This window comes from Mus caroli, unplaced genomic scaffold (assembly GCF_978045245.1).
Source record: "Mus caroli unplaced genomic scaffold, Mus_caroli_1 scaffold_3, whole genome shotgun sequence".
Lineage (NCBI taxonomy): Eukaryota > Metazoa > Chordata > Mammalia > Rodentia > Muridae > Mus > Mus caroli.
The window spans coordinates 73,538,370-73,563,031 of NW_028227258.1; the positions used below are offsets into that span (position 1 = coordinate 73,538,370).

A 24,662-nucleotide genomic window follows, 5' to 3' on the forward strand; every position below is an offset into this window, starting at 1 on the left:
TTGTTTTTATTTTTGTTTTTTCCTTCGAGTTGGTCTCAAGGGGTATTGCTGAGGGGTTTCTGGAGACACCACTTTCTTAGAAAGGTGGTTTAGGAAGGGAATGCCAGACCCGAACCTGTGAAGAGTAGCCCCTCCCCCAGGGGTCAGGCTATTAATGAAGATGGTTTCCTAAGCATCTTGGTGGAGACCCCTGCATACATGTATTTATGTTTGTATACATCCTCATTGGTAAACTCCCGTTGTAGGTGGTTGGCTAGCATCCAGGTACTTCTTCCTTATGCATTTGCAGTACTTAGGAAAGCCAGAGATAAAGAGAAACTGGCCATAAAAGGGCTCGCCTCACTGGTCTCCTATACCTGATATCTGCACACTGGTGCCCGCCTGAGGGTGGGCAAAGGAGCAGAGCAGGCACCCAGGGGTTGGAGTATCCCCCACCCCTTGCCACATCTGGGGTCCTGCCTCCACAAATGAGAATCCAGGAGCCACAGAAGTGGGGCACAGTGGGACAGGAGAGGAGGAGGAAGAATATGGGGAGATTCTAGTCCCTCCCACTTAGAGATGCGGTCGCCATGGTGACTAAGGACCAGTGAGGTGGGATGGGGTTGAAGATGGGGGTGGGAGGGTGGCGGGAAGGAGGCACTCGGAGACCGGAAAGCCAAGTGCCTGGCATTCCAGGGGGAGGGAAGCACAGCGGAATCCCGAGCTCCAGGTAAGAAGCAGGGAAGCCGCTGCCGACAGACAGTGCGGAACAGAGGGGCGGGCCATTGTCTGGCGCTGACTCTGCCCTGAGGAGGGGCAAGACAGAGAAGTCAGACCATTGTGTGTAATGCTCAACGCAGATTTCCAGCACTAGCCAGACTGAGAGAGGGAGCCCAAGAGGCACTGGGTAAGGGGTTAGGTTGATGGAGTGTGTGTGTAAATATGTGTGTGTGTGTGTGTATGGTGGTAAGAATTCTGGAGACCTGCAGGGACAGGAAAAGGTATGGGGGGTGCTAGGGACACAGACTGGGGGCATCTTAGTGACCCCCCTCCCCTGCCCCACAGTAGGCATTCAAATCCATATAAGTTGATTTGACTGGCTACAATCATAAAAAGGGGGCAGGGTCATGGGTTGAAAGGGGAGCTGGAAACGGTTGTTTCCCAAGACCCTGCTCTCCTAAGGGTTGCCCCAAAGGCTAGCAAGAGGAGGAGGCTGGGGACACTGGACATGCCAGGTCTCTGATGAAGCTAGGGGTGGCTTCAGTGCTGACATTCTTCCTCTGAAGAACCCGTGCAAGCTGGGGCAAGGGGTCGGGTGAGGACCTGACCCTCCACAGTCCATCCCTCCTCACCCCCCACCCCGCTCTCCACCTCTACTTTTGATGATCAAGTCCCACAGGAAGGGGCTACTCTTCTCTGTGGTTTCGGGGTTAGGGGAGGACTTGGGGGGACTGGAATCTGACAGAAGAGCTAAGTCTGATGCTGTGATTTCCTGGAGCTAACATGGTCCTGGGGTTTCCCCAGGCTGAGCTCCAGGGCTTACAGGAGAATTGGCTTGGGAGAGCAGGGGCAGGGAAGATGGCATTTTTTTTCCTCTATAGTAGTGACTCCCAACCTTCCTAATACTGTGACCCTTTGATACAGTTTCTCACATGGTGGTGACCCCAACCATAAAATTATTTTCATTGCTACTTCATACCTGTGATTTTGCTACTGTTATGCTTGGCATTGTTAATGTGTGTGTGTTTCTGATAGTCTTAGGTGACCCCTATGAGAGGGTCATTTGAACCTTTCTCTGCCCACCCACCCACACCCTATAAAGGGGGTCGCACCCCACAGGGTAAGAACCACTGTTTTCCTGCTGCCCTTCCTGCCTTGGATGCTTTCAGCCACTGGCCCTGCTTCCCTCGTTTGTGTAGTGAGGGAGGGTGTATGGCTTGCCAGCTCTGAGTGTCCTGGAAGCAGAGCCTGCTTACACCCTTTGTGGGGCTCAGTGTGAATGAAAACGTGGTCCTCTTTTTAAAAAATGATTAAGGCTTTCTCGAGGCAAGCAACAGCAGGAGGGAATACCCAGCATGGCCTCTTCTGAAGGCAGGACCCTGCATGAGTGACAGGTGAGGCTCAGGGGTGTGAGAGATGAGACAGCTGGTGGGGCCATGTCCCTTTCTCCCCCTGCCTCTCTTGAAAGGCACTATGAGAGAGTGGGTGGCACCCCAGGACCGGAAGCACCTAGGCTGAAGTTGACATCAGATGGCCTCTCTTTGGGGAGATTTCTGTTTCTTCTGAGTGAGGAGTCACCCTGTGATTGGTTCCTGGCTAGAGGAGAGAGAGCCCCTGCTCCTCCCACCCTGATGCCTGCCTACTCCCTCTGTTGAGCAGTTCTGAGCTGAGCTAATGCACTAGGGCAGGAGATGGGACTGAATAAGCCAGCCATGTAGGGAGAGCTTCCGAATTAGACAGGTCTGAGGTATAGACGGACGGACGTCAGGCTGTCCAGTCACCCCTGCTGCACTTCTGTTCTCTGTGCAAGAAGACTGTAGTGGAGCCTGCATGCTGAAGTTGGGAAGCCTGAAGCCCCAAGTGTGAGCTTCTCACATTGTCCGAGGGTCTGGGAGAGCACTTGGTCTCGTGAGGAGGCCCAGGGACAGGGAGAGAGTAGAGAAGGATGGCATTGGAGCTGCTCCTCTGGTTCCCCGGTCACAGCTCCTCCCTGTGACCCAGATAGGCCAATCTGTCTCCAAAGAGAGGCCCTGGGGTGGTGGCTTCCCAAGCCTGATCTAGAGGTCAAGGAGACTCAGAAGTTTATGTCAGCACAGGGAGATTGGCAGAGTCCTCACAGTGAGCGGAGAGCTTGGGGGGGGGGCGGGGGGAGGAGAGGGTCTTAGCAAGCTTTGACAGATGAAGCCATCAGGAGGGTCTGTGTGAGCCCAGCTCCTGGGCCACACCGGAGAAAGGAAGCAGAGGCGAAAGCATGAAGCGAAGGCCAAGCAGGCTCTACCGAGGAATGCTTTCTGTCTAGGAGCTGTAGCTGGAAGGGTGGAGGACAGCCTACAGTGGGGACCATCCTGGCAGAGGATGGTGTTTACAGTGAAGACAGGGTATGTCCTGGAGGTAGACCAGCCTTGGGTCACTGTGCTCTTTAACCTGAAGTCAGCTGACCTGGGAGAGTGGGCAGCAGCCCAACCACTCTTTATTGGCCTAGGAGCCCTTGGTTACTCATTAACCCTGCATTACGAGGTCTTCCTGGAACCTTTGGGGAGGAGGAACCAGCCACCATGCCAGCTGGGTGCCTCAGCTCCAAAGCATATCCCAAGAAGCATGCGCTCAAATGGGGAATCTCTCCAATTTCCCACTGAGACGTCAAATTACTAGGGCTTCCTCAGCAAAGTCATAGGAAAAAAAAAAAAAAAACTAATACAAATGTAGGATTTTTATTTTTATTTTTTTATTTTTTATTTTTTTGAGACGGGGTTTCTCTGTGTAGCCCTGGATGACCTGGAGCACACTCTGTAGACCAGGCTGGCCTCGAACTCAGAGATCTGCCTGCCTCTGCCTTCTGAGTGCTGGGATTAAAGGTATGCCCCGCCATCATGCCCAGCTTTAAATGTGTTATCTTTCAAGAATGTGATTCCACTGGGTGTGGGAGGTCAGGAGGTCTCAGTATGTGGCAGTGGGGGAGCCCCACAATGGGGTCAGAGAGAGAAGGAATGGGAGAGAGACGGTGTCATACTGAGCTCTCTTGAGCAAGAGGAGTCTGCAGCTTGGGCTGGTTAGACTGGAAGTGATGTACGGGAGAAACAAGGGCATCACTGAACTGGCCTAAAAGGAACTCTTAATTTCTGGATAGACTAAGGAGGGAGGGAGGTGTGTCTCCTGCAAGGCCTTCAAGCCTCACCCCCACTCCCCCCCTCCACCAGTCTCCCCGCCCTGATCCACCAACTTCCGCCCAAGCCAGCCAGGATCTGTCACAACTCGAGGTAGAAATTCTGGTTTCCCTGGCCTGAAACCCACACTGGCTCTGGCAGGATGGGTGCCTGGAGGGCCGCGCGCCCGTTCCAGCCAGGCTGAGCCCGCTTGCCTTGCCTGGACCCCCTTCTTTGCCTCGGATGGCACCCTGATTCAGGGTTTGAACACAGGACTTCTCAGTGTGGCTGGCTCAAGGGTATGTGAGATGAGGTGGGGCGGGGGAGGGGTGTGAACCTGCATTTAGTGGTCATGGGGGAGGCTGATTGCTGAGCTCTGGGGAGGCAGACAGGGGGGCTGGAGAAGTTGAGAGTCTGCCAAGGACTCCTGCCCAGGCCACTCCCAGGAAATACAGAGGGCAGCCCTGCCACAGTGGTAGATAAACTGACACGCCCCTATCCCTAAGAAGAAGGCTAGATGGGCCCCGATTAAGCAAGAGTCAGAGCCCCTTGGGGCTGAGGAGAGGGTAGGCTGTCTGCCTGGGTTGGGGTGAGTAGCGGGTATAAGGTGTCACAGCACAGCTGAGTGACAGGCCAGCCTGGGGAATCTACCTTTTGCATACAGGAACTAGTTCCCTAGAAGCCCTTTGCCCAGGGCCAGAGATGATCAGAGCTCTGGAGCACGGGGCCAGGAGATGCTGAGGGGGCAAAGTGGAAAGGAATTTTCCTGTGAGCCAGGTGAGAAATGGCAAGGTAGTTTTTTTAATGGTTAGGCGACACAGCACAGCGTGGGCCACAGCAGCACCCTATGCAGAGGGCAGCGGGAAGCACCTTCGAGGCTGGGGATGGATGGAAGTGAGACTCCGAGGGCCCTTCCAGAGAGGAACTTCTGCCCCCGGGGCTCTCCTATTGGCCCTCGGGAAGGGTGTGGTAAGCATGGCTAACCCGAAAGTGCCTGTTTCCTCAGAACCATCTGGTGACCGTCTCCAGCTGACCATGGCCCTACCATCCCTGGGCCAGGACTCATGGAGTCTCCTGGGTGTTTTTTTCTTCCAACTCTTCCTGCTGCCATCACTGCCACCTGCTTCTGGGACTAATGGTCAGGGGCCCATGCCCAGAGTCAAATACCATGCTGGTAAGTGTCTGGTACCTGGGAGGTATGGATGGCACTGTAGAGATGAAGGGGCTGAGGAAGGAGAAAGGTGTGCCAGAGGGGACAAAATGGCACGGAGAAACAGAGATGCCAGGGAGCCTGGGAGGGGCTGGGAGAAGGAGAGGCCACCTGAGGCACAAGTTGATCTGTAAGAGAAGGAAGGGTCATTGTGACCCTTCTCTGCCAACTCAGTGGTTTTTCTTTCCCTCAAATGTCACAGTCACTAAGCAAGGAGCCTTAAACTCCTGACTGCTTTTACAGTACCAGGACCCGGAAAGCTAAAGCTCGCTCTAGATTGTCTGAGGAGCTGGAGGGCCCAAGCCAACTGCAGAGGTCATACCAGGCCAGATCCTGTCCAGGAGACTGGGCGTCAGAAGGGATCCTAGCAGCTCACCCAGCCTCAGTGGTTTCTTGAGGAGGCTGAGGAGGCTGTTGGGTTACTAACACCTTTAGTTCCAGGAAATGCCCCAGGGGAAGTGCCACACACACACACACACACACACACACACACACACAAGTAAGGCTCTTCTGTTCACGGATGTAGCTTAGCATCCTTCTGAGGCAAAATGGTAAAGGAGATGTAGCAGTTGGTGGATAGAGGCATCTCTGGGTGGGATGGGAGTGCAGGTACAAACAAGCCTGCGTTTCAAGGGGAATTACAATGAGCTCTCTTCAGAGTTCAGGAGAAGCCAATCTATGCAGTATCTTTTCCATTTTGTCTTTGGATTCCTCTTGGTTCCCAGACTTCCTGAGGCCAAAAGAGTAACATAACAACCAGATTGTCCTCTGACTAAAGCAAAAGTCCCAATGTGCTCACTAGAGACTTATCTGAAGTGCTCCTTCCTCCTCGCTGATGTGCCAGTGTGTCAGGAACCCACACAATCACGTGTGTGTATGTGCACACATGCCACCACCAAGATAGGTAGTGAACATGCCCTACAACATATCCAGACTGTCCAGGTGGCACCCAGGAATGCCCACACTGATGGGGCTCAGAAACCGAGAGGAAGCAGTCTTTTCTGCTGTAGTGGGCATTGTTGGTGATGGGCAATTGCTATCGCAGAGTGAAGGGAGGAGACAGAGGAAGCAGGGGTGGCAGGGATCTGTAACTACGACAAATCTTGAGGCAGATAACAGCTATCTCCGTTGTCTGTGGCTGAGAAGCCCTCCTGTGTCTACCTGTTAGCTCTTTCCTCTCCCATCCTGCCTTTCTGCATCCCTCCAGGCCTGAGACTGCATCTTCTTCTTTTTTTTTTTTTTTAATTTTTTATTAGGTATTTTCCTCATTTCCAATGCTATCCCAAAAGTCCCCCATACCCACCCACCCCCCACTCCCCTACCCACCCACTCCCCCTTTTTGGCCCTGGCATTCCCCTGTACTGGGGCATATAAAGTTTGCATGTCCAATGGGCCTCTCTTTGCAGTGATGGCCGACTAGGCCATCTTTTGATACATATGCAGCTAGAGTCAAGAGCTCCGGGGTACTGGTTAGTTCATCATATTGTTCCACCTATAGGGTTGCAGTTCCCTTTAGCTTCTTGGGTACTTTTTCTAGCTCCTCCTTTGGGGGCCCTGTGATCCATCCAATAGCTGACTGTGAGCATCCACTTCTGTGTTTGCTAGGCCCCGGCATAGTCTCACAAGAGATTGCATCTTCTAACCTCACTTCATATTCTGTCTGTGTCTTGAGCAGGTTCTCCCCTCCAACACCCCCAACAGTACCCAAACTACCACTACCCTGTCTTTGGCACTTTTCTCTTCTGAGAACTCAATCCACAAAGTTCAGATGCCCTGCTGTTGGAGGGTGAAGGAAATGGGGGGGGGTGCTGCCAGTGAAGGGGGGCAGCTGCTGAGGCCTTCCACCCCTCCCCCACCTTTGCCTCAGGGGTCAGCTCCTCCTCATCCTCTCCTTGTCATTGCCTCCCAACAGGAGACGGGCACAGGGCCCTCAGCTTCTTCCAACAAAAAGGCCTCCGAGACTTTGACACGCTGCTCCTGAGTGACAATGGCAACACTCTCTATGTGGGGGCTCGAGAAGCCATCCTGGCCTTGAATATCCAGAACCCAGGAATCCCAAGGCTGAGGAACATGGTGAGGAGGCCAGGGGCCAGAGTCCAAGACAGCAGCTTCCCTGGACCAGTTCTGCTTCCATATGAACAGCCGCCACCTGCCACTCTGAGTCAGCACTGACAGCAGGGACTGCTGTGGTCTCACAGTAACCCCAGCCACTCAAATGGCTGATATGGAAATCACTGGCATAGGAGATTTAAAACATTGACTCAAATCAGTCAGTGACTCAAATAATTTGATGTGCACCTACGAGAGAGAGAGAGAGAGAGAGAGAGAGAGAGAGAGAGAGAGAGAGATCCCTGATTCTTGTGCTATCCTCTCCCTAATGGCAACGATGTTTAAGAGAGGGGGTGGGGGAGGAAGAAGGCACATCTCATGGATCCTTCTCAGTGTGTGGTCTCTTGATCTCCTGAACATGCAGGGTATAGGTAAAATTCCAGAATCGTGGACCAGGAGCGTCTTTCAGTGGCAGAATAATATTTCATCTAGAGTGCTGGAAAGCCTAAGTCTGATATCTGCACCTCCTCTGCAGCTTCTTTAAGGGGTTGACAGGCTCCCCCCAGGAAATGTGTGGTTTATAACCACTGCTGTGAATGCCAGGCACTTACACATGCATTCTGGCTGTAACCACTAACAGGTTATGAAATGGAGCCAGCGTGCACAGTCAGTTGGTGGCCAAGCCTAAATTTGAACTCAGATCTGTCTTGTTCTACCCCAGAGCCACGTCCCGATGAATCCTAATACTATGCAAGTTATAGTCCTGATCAAATTGGCATATGACTGCCTACCAGAACGTCACTAAGAGCTTACTGGTGGCTTTACATCAGAGCTGGGGTGTGCGGGGCACAGGAGGTGGTGGTGGCTTACAGAAAAACCAAAGAGCTCCTTTCCTTTCATCTACCCCTTTCAACTCTCCACTTTAGATACCCTGGCCAGCCAGTGAGAGAAAAAAGACCGAATGTGCCTTTAAGAAGAAGAGCAATGAGGTAAACGCAGGTGGGGGCAGAGGGTGGGCGACAGAACCCTGGTGACAGAGACCATCCCTGGTGACCACAGGGGTGGGCCCAGGAGGGCCTGTTCCTGTGATTATCCAGTGGGTCATGTTCTGTCAAGTTTCTTGATCTCAACCCTCCTCTCCACTGGGGATGGGGGAGCATCCTCTAAGATCCCAGGAGACGGGCAATCGGCCTGACAGCCTGATTTCTTTGCTTCTCTGTAGACACAGTGTTTCAACTTCATTCGAGTCCTGGTCTCTTACAATGCCACTCACCTCTATGCCTGTGGGACCTTTGCCTTCAGCCCTGCCTGTACCTTCATTGTGAGTTGTCAGACCCCCATCACCCCCACTTGCTCACAGCCCTCCCCCTCCTGACACCTCTCTTCACACCCATCCCAGCCTGTCCTCCGTAGCTTTGGGAATCTCTGGTCCCTGCGGATCCTCGTAAGATTCCCAGCCCCAGACCAATTTCCCTCTCTGTCCCTTTTACTTCCTCATGCTCCTCATCTCTCAGACGTGCGACCCTGGCATTCTGGGCTCCCAGCCTCTTCCCCCCTCTAGGAACTCCAAGATTCCCTCCTGTTGCCCATCTTGATAGACAAGGTCATGGACGGGAAGGGCCAAAGCCCCTTCGATCCTGTTCACAAGCACACAGCTGTCTTGGTCGGTGAGTGTGGGGCTTTCCTGGCCCTCTTGAAACTTGCCTTTCCTAACAACTCTGGGGAAAATGAGATATGATGGTTTTCCAAAGAAAGGGACGAATCAAATCAGGAGCCTCCAGGAGCGGGATCGGAGGGAGAACAGACAGCCTAGCCACTACCCCTTCTGAAACTGTCCCCAAAGGGGTGCAAGCAAATGCATGTAGGTAGATACAAGGCCGAATGGCCTAGCAAGGCACCAGGTGAGCCCTGAGGTTCAGCCACTTGTTTAACCAGCCTGCATGGGGGATGACTCTCCCGAATGACCTACACATGGAGCTGAGGCGGCTACAACAAAGAAGTCCTGTGCCTCTGCCTAGACACACATCACAGACCTCCCACCCTGGTTTCCTACAGGAGGTGGCTATTGCCTTTTGAGCAGACTTAAAAGATAAGCAGGGGCCCAGGGTTTGTGAGCACAAGACAGTGATTTCTCTGGGATTGGTGTTTGAGGAAGGACCAGGAACGGGCTGGCAAGAGCTCAATACAGAAGACTACATAGGTCATTGCCTGTGGGCAGAGGGATCTAAGAAGGGTGTCGGGTGTGTGTGGGGGGCAGTATGAGCTCTGCTTTGGGGTTCTGTAAGAGGGGACAGGATAGAAGGAAGGTGTGTCTGAGGAGGGCAGGCAGCTGTCCCCTGATACTTGCTTTTCCCCACTTTCCCTGGTCTTAGATGGGATGCTTTATTCTGGCACCATGAACAACTTCCTGGGCAGCGAGCCCATCCTGATGCGGACACTGGGATCCCAGCCTGTTCTCAAGACTGACATCTTCCTACGCTGGCTGCACGGTAAAAAGCCCCTGACTCCCAGTCAACACAAGTTTGGGCCCCTTTCCTGACGCTAGGTTTGGAATTTGTTTTCATTCACGCATCTCTCTTTTGAAAAAAAAAAAAAAAAAAGAATTAAAGCACTCCAGCTGGCTGGTGTGGTCCATACCACCCAACATTCGGGAGGCAGAGGCAGCATCAGGTGGGTCTCTGTAAAGGGAGGCCAGCCTGGTTTACACAGTGAGTTTCCGGCCAGTCAGAGCTATAGTAAGATCCTGTCTCAAAAAGGAAAAAGTACATATATGTCTCAACAGGCCATGGGATGGGAAACAACCTCTGCCCTGGCCCTCGGGATCCACCCTACAGAGTCTCCAAGCATCTTGAGTGTCTGGATGCTCAGTCCCCTGAGCCTATCTGTTCTGTCCCTGCAGCGGATGCCTCCTTCGTGGCAGCCATTCCATCCACCCAGGTCGTCTATTTCTTCTTTGAGGAGACAGCCAGCGAGTTTGACTTCTTTGAGGAGCTGTACATATCCAGGGTGGCTCAAGTCTGCAAGGTCTGCCCCCATCCCCCAAGCCGCACCCCCAACGCCCCCCTCCCCAGGAGGGCTGGCCGCTTGGAAACCAATGGGAATGGGGATGAGGTGGGTTGGGCGGGTTCACTCGCAACAAGGCCTTGACTCCATCCGTTCCCCTAGAACGACGTGGGCGGTGAAAAGCTGCTGCAGAAGAAGTGGACCACCTTCCTCAAAGCCCAGTTGCTCTGCGCTCAGCCAGGGCAGCTGCCATTCAACATCATCCGCCACGCGGTCCTGCTGCCCGCCGATTCTCCCTCTGTTTCCCGCATCTACGCAGTCTTTACCTCCCAGTGGTGAGCAGCAAGGCAGGGAAAAGGAGGGCTGCGTCCCAGGGAGGCGGGAGCGGATAGAGCCTACTTTACATTCCGTGCTTTGCATAGGAAGGAATCTGAGCATCACCAGACCCCCGGAACCGGACTGTCTCTCATGTGTAGGGAAGAAACAAAGCTCAGAGACTAGCTTCATTCTGCCTGGAAGGAAGCTTACAGGAGGCAGACACTAAAAATCAGCAAAATACCCAGCATCACGCTGCATGCCGTGTTCTCAGCACTCGGGAGGTGGAGGCAAGAGGCTAAGGAACTGGAGGCCAGTCTGGGCTACACAGAGAGAGCTTGTCTCAAACAAAATAAAACATTGATAAAACAAAGACGTGGTGATGAGGAAGGAAGTACAGGAGTTCAAGGACTAATGCCTCAAAAATAAACAAGGGCTGGGGATGTAGCTCAGTTGGTAGAGCACTTGCCTAGCATGCACTGAGCCCTGGGTTGGATCCCAGCACCACCTAAGTCAGGGATGGTGGTAGATGGGAAGAAGAGACAGGAGGCCATCTTCTGCTCCATACTGAGGATAGCCTCAGCTACTGGGGACTGTCTTAAGACAAACAAACAAAACCAATTCACTAGGCTAGGAAATGGAAGTAAAAGAAAAGACCAGAAAGGCAGGACAAGGGTCTGTAGCGCTCAAATGCTATTGTAAAACTAAACATGGGCTGATGAGATGGCTCAGCTGTTCAGAGCACTGATGGCTCTTGCAGAGGTCCTGAGTTCAATTCAATACCCACATGGTGGCTGACAACCATCTGTAATGGAATCTGATGTCCTCTTCTGATGTGTTTGAGGACAGCTACATATACTGTACATATAGTGCATATAGTGTACTTATATACATAAAATAAATAATTAAAAACAAAAGAAAAAGAAAAAAGTAAAACTAGACACAAATTTAGCACTAGCTTCCTAATGGCCATAGGTTATCGCTAGGAGCGAGAAAACAGGAAGGACTTGCTCAGAGAACAAGAAAGGTCCAAAGGTCCCACAGCCACAGTCTGGCATCACAGTGTTTAGACACCTGCCAACCATGTATCAGGAAGCGAAGGTTTCTGGTGTGCAGGGTCTATCATCAGTGAGATGCAGAACTGGGAACCCAGTCAGTGTGTCTAGGAGACTATGAGAAGACGTACTAGTTCGCCACAGACCAGCAGAAGAGACAACCGTGGCTCATTCTCTGAGGACCACGAAGCCGGTTCTACCACTCTTCCTGTGGGCACAGCCCAGCCTGGGCAGGACAGGCAGGGGCCACCCCAGGGCCTACCTATGCCCCAATTAATCCTCATTAGGAGCAATCATATTTCAGATCCTGCGATGGGCTTCCAGACAGGCCTTAGGCCAGGGTCAGGGAACTCTGTGGGGCTGTCAGGTCCTTATCACCATCAGCAAGGAAAAAATAAACCTCCAGAGGTTGGCCTGGCTCCTACCCTCCAGGCCGGCTGGGATTCCACTGGGGCTGGAGAGGCAGCCAAGGGAACCACAGTGACTGTCTTCTCTGGCTGTCTTCAGGCAGGTTGGCGGGACCAGGAGCTCAGCAGTCTGTGCCTTCTCTCTCACGGACATTGAGCGAGTCTTTAAAGGGAAGTACAAGGAGCTGAACAAGGAGACCTCCCGCTGGACCACTTACCGGGGCTCAGAGGTCAGCCCGAGGCCAGGCAGTGTGAGTACCACCCATTCCTCCCAGCACCATCATGGCAGGGTAAAGGTCCACACACCCCACCCAGCTGCTCATATGCCACAGATGTCTGATAATACCCTACATCCAGAATGATTGCCAGGACCACCTCTTTCCCAGTGCTGAGCACCAAATCCCTGGCTTTATCACCAAAGAATTAAGAGCACATGGGCCAGGCGCCACAAGTATAGTTTTGGGCATCTTCATCACCATTTCAGTTATTTTCAGGCAGGACCTCATGTAACTCAGGCTGGCCTTGAACTTCTGGCTACCCAGTCTCCACCTCCCAAATGCTTGAATTTCAGGCATGTGTTACCATGTCCAGCTTTTCACCTGCACGTTTTCCAGTAACCTTTTATTATTATTATTTTGTAATCTGAATTATCTGTACACATAATTGAAATGAATCAAATGGCTGAGCACAATGGAGGCCGTCTGTAATCCCAGCAGTCAGGAGGATGCAGGGGTAGGGAATTCAGTGCACATTCAAGGCAACCTCAGAGACACCTACAGGACAGGTGCTGAAGCCCCATTCCCATCCAAGGCTGGCCTCAAACTCACCTCCTGCCTCTGTCCCGAGGGTGGGATCACAGGTGTGTGCTGCCTCTCCCCGGCTCTTGGCTCTCGCTGGCATATCTCTGTCCAAACTCATGCTCACTGCCACAACATCGGTAGCTTGAAGTCAGTTTCAAAGGCAGTATGCATCTCAGAAATTAGCAAATTCTGCAAATCAGCCTTCCCTTCCCTCCCTTCCCCCATGTTCTATTTCTAACCCATGTGAGCATTAAAAGGTGGCTTTTCCCCTGAGTTCTGGAATCAAACCCAGGACCTCACATCTGCCCCAGCAAGTGCTCTAACACCAAGCCACAGTCTCCACCCCTAGGGATTTTTCAGCTATCATTTTTATTTATGTTTATTGTCTGTGAATGTGTGTGGGTGCACGGGTAAAGGTGAGCGGACAATTTTGGGGAGTTGGCTCCCTTCTACCATCGTCCAATTGCCTCTAGAGCCATCTCCCCAGCCCCTGTCACTGTCACTCTAATTTAGGCAGGATTACTATAGATGACTCACTCACGGCTGAGCGAGGTAGTAAGCCATGATAACCTTTCCTTCTTATAGACCTTCTGTTTACCTGGGGTGAGTTGTTAGCCTGGTCTGTTTTTTGCTTGCTTTTTCTAAGTTCTTATATTCATTCAACTTCTTCCCTGATCTCCTGGAGTTAGACCATTGGCTCCTTAAGCAGTTTCACTTTCTAAGAAAGCCTCAGATAGGCTGCAGCCCAGATGGCTGACCTCTGCGTCCATCCGTCAGGCCACAGTTTCCCTTCCTCCTCTTCTTGGAGTGTCCCTTGGCCACTCTCCAACAGCGTAGCTTCTGTTTCTGGCACACATTCCGCCGTGGCTTCATCTTTCTTTCCTTTTCTATCTTCCTCCCTTCCTTCTCTCTTTTGAGACAGGACTCCTGTAGCTCATGGTGGCCCTGAACTCGATGGAGTTGAGGGTAACCCCAGTTTCCGATCCTCCTGCCTCCGTCATGAGTACCAGAAGTGTAAGCACGTACCATCGTGCCTAGTGCCCATGGTGTTGAGGGTTGCACCTTGAGCTTCCTGCATGCGGGCAGGCATTCTACTAACAGAGCTGTTCCCAGCATCTGCTTCACCTTAAACTACCTCATTTTAGTACAGGCTGTCCTCTATAGAGGCCTGAGAAAATAAAGACATAGGCAGGTAAAGTTTTGGAGATGTTGAAAGCAGAAGCCCCCTTTATTTCACTCTTACTGTTGATGGTTTGGCTAGGGATATGTCGTTAAGGAGCTGAAACCATTTCCTGCAAACTTTGCAAGGCTGACTCTGTTACCTGTTTTGGAGATTTCCCAAGCTGTCTGGAGACCTAACCTTTTGGATATAACTTGTTTTCCCTCACTGGACTCTTTTAATATTTAAATCACGTAGTTCTTTGATTGTTTTGTTAGGGAGAGAGGGCCAGCTGTCAGCAGGAAGCTGACATTCCCAGCTATAAAGCAGCAAGCTGACAATCCCAGCAACCACATGGTGGCTTACAACCATCTATCATGAGATCTGACGCCGCTCTACCTGCCGAGCCACCTGGTCAGTCCTCGTGCTGAATTGGGTGCCCAGTGGACCACATTAGCCTGGACATTTCGTTTATTTTCTTGGCTTTTCAGAGCTTTTCTCGTGCTCTGTGTCTTAGTCACTGTTCTATTGCTGTGAGGAGACACCGTGGCCAAGGCAGCTTATAAAAGAAAGCATTTAATTGGCAGCTGGCTACAGCTTCAGAGTGTGAGTTCATGGTTGGAAGCGTGGCAGCAGGCAGGCACAGGGCTGGTACAGTGGTTGAGAGCTTTATATCTGATCTATAGGCAGGAGGTAAAGAGACCTGGGCCTGGCGTGGGCTTTTGAAACCTCAAAGGCCACCTCAAGTGACACACCTCCTCCATCTAGCCACACCTCCTAATCCTAAACCGTTCAACAGTGTAGGGCAAGGGGAGCCAAGCATTCAGAGGAGCCTGTGGGAGCCTTTCTCCTTTAGGTCTCCCCCACACAGGTAGAGCTTGGTGGTAGAGCACTAACCCAGCCTCCACATGGCCTTGGGTTCCATCCCCAAAACTTCAGAACAGAAAAGTCTGCTTGAACTGTTTGTCCCTGTTTTTCATTCGACAAATATTTATTTTACACGTGCTACTGTGTGATGCTACAGTAGACTGTGGGATGCAGGAGCGATTGAGTCAGAACGCAAGCCTCCCCATTCTGGAACTTACTCTTGAAAAAGACGGACTTCCTTTTATTTCACATGTATGAGTGCTTTGCCTGCATGTATGTTTGTGTAGCATGTGTGTGCTTGGGGCTTGAGGAGGTCAGAAATAGGCATTGGGTCCCCTGGAACTGGAGTTGTAGATACTGTGAGCCACCGTGTGGGTGCTGGGCACTGAACTCAGATCCTCTGCAAGATCAGCTAAGTATTCTTCACTGCTGAGCCAGCTGTCCTATTTTAATTTATTCTTTTGAAAGAGGCTTTGCTGTGTAACTTAGCCTGGCTTCAAAATTGTAATTCTCTTGCCTCTCTCTTTCAAGTGCTGTGAGGACAGACATGTGTTCCTGCTCACAGCTCAGAACATCTAAGATACTGTAAAGCTGTACTTCTCAACCTAGGGGTCTCAACCCCGGTGTGGGGGAGGGGTCAAATGACCCTTACACAGGGCCCACAAAAGGTGATTGGGAAACACAGGTCTTTATGATTCATAACAGTAGCAAAACCACAGTTATTAAGTAGCAATGAATAATTTTATGGTTGGGGGTCACCACAACTGAGGAACATGTATTAAAGAGCATTAGGGAGGTTAAGAACCACTGTTATAAAGCTAGAGAGATGGCTCATTGGTTAAGAGCACTGACTGCTCTTCCAAAGGTCCTGAGTTCAAATCCCAGCAACCACATGGTGGCTTACAACCATCTATCATGAGATCTGACGCCCTCTTCTGGTGTATCTAAAATACAGCTACAGTATACTTACATATAACAATAAATAAATCTTAAAAAAAAAAAAAAAGAACCACTGTCATAAAGGGGTTTTTTGCTGTGTGTACATATACACATATTTGTATGTATATGTGTGTATATATATGTGTGTACATGTATATATGTATGTATATATGTGTACATGTATATATACGTGTATGTGTGCATGTGTATATTGTGTGTATGTACTTGTGTATGTATGTGTACATGTATATATGTGAATGCATGTGTGTATGTGTGTACATGTGTGTGCATATATGTATTGTGTGTATTACTTATGTATGTGTGCATGTATATATACATGTGTACATGTGTGTGCATGTATGTGTCCATGTGCATGCATATGTGTATTACATGCATGTGTGCACATGTGTGTATGTGCATGCATGTGTACATGCATGTTATAGGCCAGAGGTTGATGCTCTGTTTCTTCCTCATGTGTTTCCCCATCTTTTACTCTCTTTCTTTTTATTCCATTGCCCTGGCTGGCCTGGAACTCATTATGTAGATCAGGTTGACCTTCATTTCACAGAGATCTACCTGCCTCTGCCTCCCATGTGCTGGGTCCACAATGCCCAGCTTTGCATCTTGTTTTTTGAGAACATGTCTCACTGAACCTAGAGTTTGTTGATTGACTAGACCAGCTGGCCAGAAAGCCCTAAAGAGCCTCTCCTTTCCACGCCCCAGCACTGGGGGGTGCAGGCACACATGCACTTGGCTTTTATGGGCCTGCTGGGAACCCAAACACAGGTCCTTATGTGTATACACTTCCCCAGCCTCTTCACACACTTCCCCAGCCTCCCCATACACTTCCCCAGCCTTTCCACACACTTCCTCAGCCTCCCCACACACTTCCCAAGCCTCCCCATACACCACAGCCTCCTCACACATTTTTCCAGCCTCCCCATACACCACAGCCTCCTCACACATTTCCCCAGCCTCCCCATACACCACAGCCTCCTCACACATTTTTCCAGCCTCCCCATACACCACAGCCTCCTCACACATTTCCCCAGCCTCCCCATACACCACAGCCTCCTCACACATTTCCCCAGCCTCCCCATACACCACAGCCTCCTCACACATTTTTCCAGCCTCCCCATACACTTTCCCAACCTCCCCACCTCTTCCCCTTCCCCCCCCACCCCCAGACAGGGTTTCTCTGTGTAGCCCTGGCTGTCCTGGACTCACACTATAGACCAGAGATCTGCCTGTCTCTTTGTCTCCTAAGCACTGGGATTAAAGTGTGTGCTGACACCATCTAGCTACCCAGTTCCCAAATTTTAAAAATATGGTCTGTTTACTTCAGTCAAGATCCAAATAAGATCTACAGATTGTGATAGAGTGTTCTATTAAGTGTCTTGTAATTTATATTTTATTTTCCTTATAGATGTATTTCTATAGCCAGGCTCTTTATTTTTGTTTATGTGTATGTATATGTACCTGTTTCTGGGTGTGCCACGTGTGAGAAGTAGCCTGCAGAGGCCAGAAGAGGGTATCCTCAGTCCCCGGGAGCTGGAGTTATAGTGAGCCATGCAGCATTGGTGTTGGGAGCCAAGCTCTGGTTCTGCAGAACAGCAGCAAACATTCTCAATCCATGAGCCCCGCCCTTGCTCCAGCACTCTTTGTTGTTCACTTTACTTCCTTGTCCTACAGAGTTGTGCAGTGTCCTACAGTGTCCAGTGCTGTTCTGCAGTGTAGTTTACCTAGAGAGGGCGTGTGCCTGTGTGTGTGTGCCTGTGTGTATGTTTGCATGTCTGTGTGTGTGTGTCTGTGTGTGTGCATGTATGTGTGTTTCTGTGTGTGTGTGTGTGTGTGTGTGTGTGTGTGTGTGTGCGTGCATGTGTTTATGTCACAGAGTCTCAGATAGCCCACACTGTTCTGGGACTCTCATCTTAGCTAAGGACGACGACCTTGAATTCCTGATCCTCTTGCTTGTGCTTCCTAGGTGCTGGGTTTACAAGCTTGAGTCACCATGCCGGGTCACTGTTCTTATAAATGCGCACTTGTTAGATTAGAGACTTGGTCAGAGTCGGTCGGATTTGAAGGTGAGCTGGCTGCTTTACTGAGGTCGGCTACGCCTCCCGTGGGATGTGTGGTACCTGCCTGTTCTCTTCATGTAAGGGCTCCTCTTAGTTCAGGAACAAGATAGCTCCCTCTCCCTCTCAGGAAGACGGGAAGAGGATGAGATATTCTCTGACATTTTCTTCTCTTTGAATTGAATTGTTCTTGTTTCCTCTTTGGTGTTTTTTGTTTGTTTGCTTGCTTGCTTTTTCCTCTCCTTCCCTCTTTCCCCCCTCACCTCTTTTTTCTCTCTAGTTATAAATAAATAAATCGGGGCCTAGAAAGATGTCTCAGTTCTGGGGGATCCAACACCTTCTCTGGCCTTCCTAGGCATCAGGCATGCACACAGTACAATAGGAAAAACACCCATATACATAAAGATAAAGTTAAAAAAAAAGTGTGGGAAACCCTGGCTCGAAAAAACAAAACAAAACAAAAAACCCAAACAAACAAAAAGAAAAGTGTGGGAGAAGAGGAGTGTAGAGTCAGGTCTCTATTATATAGCCCTGGCTGTCCTGGAACTTGTTCTGTAGACCAGGCTGGCCTCAAACTCACAATCTGTCTTCCCAGTCTTGGGATTAAAGGCGTGTGCCACCACACGTGGCTTCCTCTTAGGTCTGTGTTTCTTTTCTTTCTGAGTGGTTCAGCTTGTCTTGTTTGCAGTTTCACCCACAAATCTGGTGGTCCTTGGCTCTGTGCTTACCCACATAGAATGTGGTGGCTCACTCCTGGAATTCCAGTACTCAGGAGACTCAGGCAGACTGAGAGTTCAAGGCTGGCCTGGGCTATACACCAAGGCCATGACTGGAATTTTTAAGTGTTTGAGAGGCTGGAGAGGTGTCTCAGTGGTTTTGAGTGCTTAATGTTTTTTGCAAAGGACCTGAAGTTGGTTCCCAGCATCCCTGTCAGGTAGTGCCAGGGGATGGTATACCTCTGGCCTCCACAGGTACCTGCCCTCACTCACACATATACACAGAGACAAAGTAATAAGTGAAATAGTTAAAAATATTTTTTAAAAATTTCCATAGGAAGAGGCAAAAAAAAAAAATAGGCACATGCATTCATTGCTGGCACAAAAATGGGATTATAGATGTCCCCTCACTTTACAGAAATTTGTGGCTCTGAGATGAAGTAATTTGTGTAACCTCACTACACAGCTTGTAGGTGACCGTTGGGACTGGCCTCAGGAGATGCTCGTGGGAAGGAAGGACAATTAATTAAATCTTGAGCAAAGACTCTCACCAGTTGTCAGGGCCTTGAAGGAACAGCCGGTCTAACACCCTCGGGTATGAGTGAAAGAAAGAGGGCTCAGAATGGAGAAGGAACTCCCCCAAGTCACGCAGCAAGTTCACGCAAAACAGCAACACCGCCCGTTTCTGTCACACCTCCGTCTTGTCACCCACTGCCTCGCCAGGGATCACAGACATAGTAAAGCAGGGTGCTTGACTGAAGGAGCATTCCCGTGCTTCGTGCTGGCATTGATGCAGGCACTGAAGAACAGGGCAGAGAAAACAGCTGACCTAGTCCGCAGGGCATGCTGGCCCCGCCCCGCGCCGGCCCCGCCCCTCCCCGCTCTGGCTACTTTTCATGAATTAGGCATTTTCAACCTCACAGAGAGCCTAGGAGCTCTGGGTCTGAGTGTTCTCACCATCTGAGGAAAGAGGGCAGAGGAGGATGGGAGAGGGAGGGGTGCACCCACTCAGGAGCTGACACACTCTACTTCCCTCCTCCTCCAGTGCTCCATGGGCCCCTCCTCTGACAAAGCCTTGACCTTCATGAAGGACCATTTTCTGATGGATGAGCACGTGGTAGGAACACCCCTGCTGGTGAAGTCTGGCGTGGAGTACACACGGCTTGCCGTGGAGTCAGCTCGGGGCCTTGATGGGAGCAGCCATGTGGTCATGTACCTGGGTACCTGTGAGTATAGGCTTCCAGAATATACCTGGGATGACCTGAGCAGGGGCGCAAACCCAGGCTGAGGCAGGAAGCCTTTGAGTCCATCCCCGTGTTCAGCTCATAATTTAGCAGAGAGTTAGTGTGTGAGCCCCCTGCTGGACTCAGGAGGCGCAGTGCAATGGCAAGACAATCTGGTCTCTAGCCTTTCTGAGCTTTCAGTTGGCTGGGGAATATAGACCCCAGTCTATATTCCAGTCTTAGAAAGCGCTGTCCACCTTCTGGGAGGAGCCATATCAGAGGCAGGAGGAGAGGGTGGGAAGGAAAGCGGGACTGAAGGGGTCATCAAGGGTGACCTGGAGAAGGGTAGAAGCCATACCTTCCCAGCCCCCCACTTTCATGCAGCCCATGCTGGATTCCAGCTTACTATGTAGTTAACACCGACCCTCAACTTCGGATCTACCTGCCTCTAACTCCCAAGTGTTTGGATAGATTAAGACCCTGTTCTAGAAAAGAGAAGAAAAGAAGAGAAGAGAAAAGAAGAGGGGGGAAAAAAGAGCATGGCATGGTGGTGCATGCTTTTAGTTCCCGCACTTGGGAGGTAGAGGCAGGCAGATCTCTGTTAAGTACTGGGCCAGCCTAGTCTACTTAGTGAGTGTCAGGCCAGCCAAGGGCTACATAGTGAGACCAGACTCAAAAATAAAAGAATTTACAACGTTGGCAGCTAGCCTGAGTAGCAGAATGAGACCCTATCGCTAAGCAAGGCAGACCCACCCTCCCTTGTCCCAGCCCTGGGCAGGATCCCCTCGATCTGCATCCCCACCTCCAGGATCCCCTCGATCTGCTCCACTTGACTTTCTAATTTACAGCTAATGCGCTGTGCAGTTTTCTCATTCACAACAGTTATGGTCTGCCTCCACCCACTCCACAAGCCTGGGAATTTTTGTCTCTGTTTTTCCTACTGTATGCTCAGCACAGGCACAGCAGAGACAATGAATGAGCCCAGTGTCTTCCTCCCAGGAAAGTGCATGCCCTCGGTTGGCTGGCAATGGAGCACACTCCCCAGCCAACTGTTCCTCTTCTGGAATGACTGTTAGACCCATCCCTCTCTCCTGAGCCCACCCTCATTCTTAGCTCATGACCCTGGTCCTCCTGCTTCCTAGAGGACACATAGGTGTTTGGATAGGAGCTCCAGCCTCTCCCAGCCCAGCCTTCTTTTCCCTTCTCAGCTTGATCTGCCAAGGGTCTCCTGTCTTGCCATCTTTGAACCACCCTGCCCTCTGTATCGTTAGTCTTTCCTGTTTATTGAGAAACAGTGGGGCTGAGGACACACCCTGGCAGCCAGAGTGCTTGTCTGCAGTTCCTAAAGCCCTGAGTTCAATCCCCACCACCTCATAAAACCAGACTTGAGGCATGGTGGCGTATGTTCATAATTTTCCTACCTCAGATTTCTGTGTTCTAGGAAGTTGAAACCATTAAAAGGGTGGTCAGGAGCAGGGTTTGGTGTGGCAGGATAGTAATCCTAGTGACTTGGGAGGCTGAGCCAGGAAAAGTGCATGTTCGTCCAGCCTGGGCTTCTAAGACCCTGTCTCAAGTAAAAAGAAGGCTGGGAATGTAGTTCAGGATCCTAGCTTGTGAGAGGCCCTGGATTTAACCCTTCCTTTTCCCCCTCATACTAGAAAAAAGACACAGATGACTCAGTTGTAGGGACGTGAATTGAGATGCTCAGAACACACGTAAAAGCTGGGTGCTGCCCTGGGTACCTGCAAATCCAGCAGTGGGGGTGGGGCAGTCGGGATTCCTGGTGCTTATTGACTACGAAGCCAATCTAGGTCACGGGGAGCTCCAAGTTCAGTGGGGGATCCTGTCTCAGCAATACAGTGGGGTGTGACTGAGTAAAACACATAGCCTGACTTATGTCCTCCACATGCATGTGTGCATGCATGTCTGACACATATGTAACAGCACACACAAGGAAAGGAAGATTGCCATGAGAGCCTCCCCATTCCCTGGGCCATGGAGGGACTGAGTGGCCTGCGTACCCTGTGGCCATCTTGCTAAGGAGGAATGTGAGGGCAGTGACAGGAAGAAGTTCTACCTTGTCTCTGTCTCTGCAGCCACGGGGTCCCTGCACAAGGCTGTGGTGCCTCAGGACAGCAGCGCTTATCTCGTGGAGGAGATCCAGCTGAGCCCTGACTCTGAGCCTGTTCGAAACCTGCAGCTGGCCCCCGCCCAGGTGAGAAGGGACCTGAACAGAACACAGTCCTCTTGTGGAGAGCAGCTGGGGAGCCCGGGCAGGGTGCTAGGGCTCCTGACACCCTCCATCTCTTTGCCAGGGTGCAGTGTTTGCAGGCTTCTCCGGAGGCATCTGGAGAGTTCCCAGGGCCAATTGCAGTGTCTATGAGAGCTGTGTGGACTGTGTGCTTGCCAGGGACCCTCACTGTGCCTGGGACCCTGAATCAAGACTCTGCAGCCTTCTGTCTGGCTCTACCAAGTGAGTGCTGACCCTGAATGGCGACTGAAGACAGTCTGCTTAGATTTTCCTTCTCCAGCTTCTGTTACTGTTCCCCCCTACCCCCCCCAAAGGGCACCAACACTCTCACTCCCAGATTCCAGCCCTCTGGGTCTGGGTCCCACAGGTGACCTTCCTCAGGGCAGCTTTGAAGCTGCCCTTGCTTTCTTCTACCCGGTCTTCCTCTCTTCTTCCCTTTAATCTGCCAGCCCCCTGCCCGGCTCTGGTCTGTTTTTAAGAGCTGAGTTTGCTTGCTTTGTCTTCTCAGGCCTTGGAAGCAGGACATGGAACGCGGCAACCCGGAGTGGGTATGCACCCGTGGCCCCATGGCCAGGAGCCCCCGGCGTCAGAGCCCCCCTCAACTAAGTGAGTGTGGGACTGGAGAAGGTAACCAGGCACTTGGGGAACTTCAGGCAGGACTGACTTTTCTGCCCCATAGCTTCTGTAGCACCTGCCTAGGCTGCAACCTAGATTCCCGAGTCACGATGTGAAGTGGACTGTGGACAGGAAAGGCCTGCTGAGCTGGAGGGCACACTAGGGTTCAGGTTGAGGTCAATGTAGCCTTGGTGTCTGAGTTGGAGTTATTAATGCAGCTCGGAACAGGACGGATCTTGGCTGATCTTAGAAGCTAAGGGTTGACCTGGCTAGAAATTATACAGAGTAAAGACTGAGGGCTAGTTTGGAGTTTAGGCTGGAGACAGAAGAGGGTTGAGACTTGAGCTTTGGAGTTGAACTGGAATCCAAAGACAGATGGGCATGGTGGTCCATAGCAGGAATCCCAGACACCAGGATTACTAACCTGGGCTACAGAGTGAGACAGATGTAAGTAAGGCTCGCTCTCCCACCTTCCTTTCTCCCTCCCCACTGAACATGTCCACCTCTTTGCTCTTCTCCAGTTAAAGAAGTCCTGACAGTCCCCAACTCCATCCTGGAGCTGCCCTGCCCCCACCTGTCAGCACTGGCCTCTTACCACTGGAGTCACGGCCGAACCAAAATCCCAGAAGCCTCTGCTACTGTCTACAATGGCTCCCTCTTGCTGCTGCCACAGGATGGCGTTGGGGGCCTCTACCAGTGTGTGGCGACTGAGAACGGCTACTCATACCCTGTGGTCTCCTATTGGGTAGACAGCCAGGACCAGCCCCTGGCGCTGGATCCTGAGCTGGCGGGCGTTCCCCGCGAGCGTGTGCAGGTCCCGCTGACCAGGGTCGGAGGCGGAGCTTCCATGGCTGCCCAGCGGTCCTATTGGCCCCATTTTCTCATCGTTACCGTCCTCCTGGCTATCGTGCTCCTGGGAGTGCTCACTCTCCTCCTCGCTTCCCCACTGGGGGCGCTGCGGGCTCGGGGTAAGGTTCAGGGCTGTGGGATGCTGCCCCCCAGGGAAAAGGCTCCGCTGAGCAGGGACCAGCACCTCCAGCCCTCCAAAGACCACAGGACCTCTGCCAGTGATGTAGATGCCGACAACAACCATCTGGGCGCCGAAGTGGCTTAAACGGGGACACAGATCCGCAGCTGAGCAGAGCAAGCCACTGGCCTTGTTGACTATGCCAGGCACAGTGCCACTCTGACCAGGGTAGGAGGCTCTCCTGCTAACGTGTGTCACCTACAGCACCCAGTAGGTCCTCCCCTGTGGGACTCTCTTCTGCAAGCACATTGGGCTGTCTCCATACCTGTACTTGTCCTGTGACAGGAAGAGCCAGACAGGTTTCTTTGATTTTGATTGACCCCAAGAGCCCTCCTGTAAAAAATGTGCTCCAGGAGACCATGAAAGGTGTGGCTGTCTGGGGTTCTGTGGTGACAAACCTAAGCATCAGAGCAAGCTGGGGCTATTCCTGCAAACTCCATCCTGAAAGCTGTCACTCTGGAAGCAGCTGCTGCTTTGAACACCAGCCCACCCTCCTTCCCGGGTCTCCAAGAGTCTCTCTGGAGTTGGCCCCTTGTGTTTCCTTTACCAGTCATGCCATACTGTTTGGGAAGTCATCTCTGAAGTCTAACCACCTTCCTTCTTGCTTCAGTTTGGACAGATTGTTATTATTGTCTCTGCCCTGGCTAGAATGGGGGGCATAATCTGAGCCTTGTTCCCTTGTCCAGTGTGGCTGACCCTTGACCTCTTCCTTCCTCCTCCCTTTGTTTTGGGATTCAGAAAACTGCTTGTCACAGACAATTTATTTTTTATTAAAAAATATATAAGCTTTAAAGAAAGCTTATGGTGTGCTGTGCTGTTTTTCTTACAGCTAAGTTCCCACCTGTGTGGAGGATCAGGTCTGCCCCAGCCAGCCCTTCTCTGGTCTCCAGGCAGAGCTAGGACTGTGTGGACCAGCCTCAGCAGTGCGTGCGTGCGAGACTCTCTGGCTGCCACACCTGCTGTTCCCAGCACTCCCACACTCATCGTGACTCCAGCTCAGCTCTGCCCCCAGCCGCAGTTTCTGGCGGTGCTCCACAGCCACCCCCACCCTAGCCTTATCCGTCTGTCTGTCTCCACACTTCCCCACGCTGCCTTTTCCTCTCTCTGCC

General features: G+C 51.5%; 1 protein-coding gene across 5 annotated transcripts; it reads left to right on the forward strand.

Moving 5' to 3' along the window:
- Nucleotides 1-648: 648 nt before the first annotated feature.
- Nucleotides 649-24,350, forward strand: Sema4a (semaphorin 4A). 5 transcript variants are annotated; one of them, XM_085835760.1, is made up of 16 exons: nucleotides 3,465-3,554; nucleotides 3,897-4,141; nucleotides 4,849-5,016; nucleotides 6,965-7,125; nucleotides 8,028-8,090; nucleotides 8,324-8,422; nucleotides 8,663-8,768; nucleotides 9,474-9,590; nucleotides 10,001-10,125; nucleotides 10,267-10,439; nucleotides 11,982-12,132; nucleotides 19,483-19,663; nucleotides 21,757-21,875; nucleotides 21,976-22,133; nucleotides 22,420-22,517; nucleotides 23,048-24,350. In XM_085835760.1, exons 3-16 carry the CDS (start codon nucleotides 4,878-4,880, stop codon nucleotides 23,638-23,640), a joined length of 2,283 nt encoding a protein of 760 aa, XP_085691886.1. In that variant the 5' UTR covers nucleotides 3,465-3,554; nucleotides 3,897-4,141; nucleotides 4,849-4,877; the 3' UTR covers nucleotides 23,641-24,350. The 5 variants fall into 5 exon arrangements, with proteins under 5 accessions (XP_029331337.1, XP_021014249.2, XP_085691886.1 ...); XM_029475477.2 differs by lacking the exons at nucleotides 3,465-3,554; nucleotides 3,897-4,141 and adding an exon at nucleotides 649-709; XM_021158590.3 differs by lacking the exon at nucleotides 3,897-4,141 and having other exon boundaries at nucleotides 3,245-3,554.
- Nucleotides 24,351-24,662: the final 312 nt, after the last annotated feature.

What these genes read in the sequence shown, in the direction of transcription:
- Sema4a (XM_021158590.3), top strand. Translation starts at nt 3,470, where the DNA reads ATGACCTGGAGCACACTCTGTAGACCAGGCTGGCCTCGAACTCAGAGA. An exon ending in GCACACAGCTGTCTTGGTCG is followed by an intron (nt 8,769 to 9,473) that starts GTGAGTGTGGGG and finishes CCCTGGTCTTAG; the next exon opens with ATGGGATGCTTTATTCTGGC. An exon ending in TCAGAGCCCCCCTCAACTAA is followed by an intron (nt 22,518 to 23,047) that starts GTGAGTGTGGGA and finishes GCTCTTCTCCAG; the next exon opens with TTAAAGAAGTCCTGACAGTC.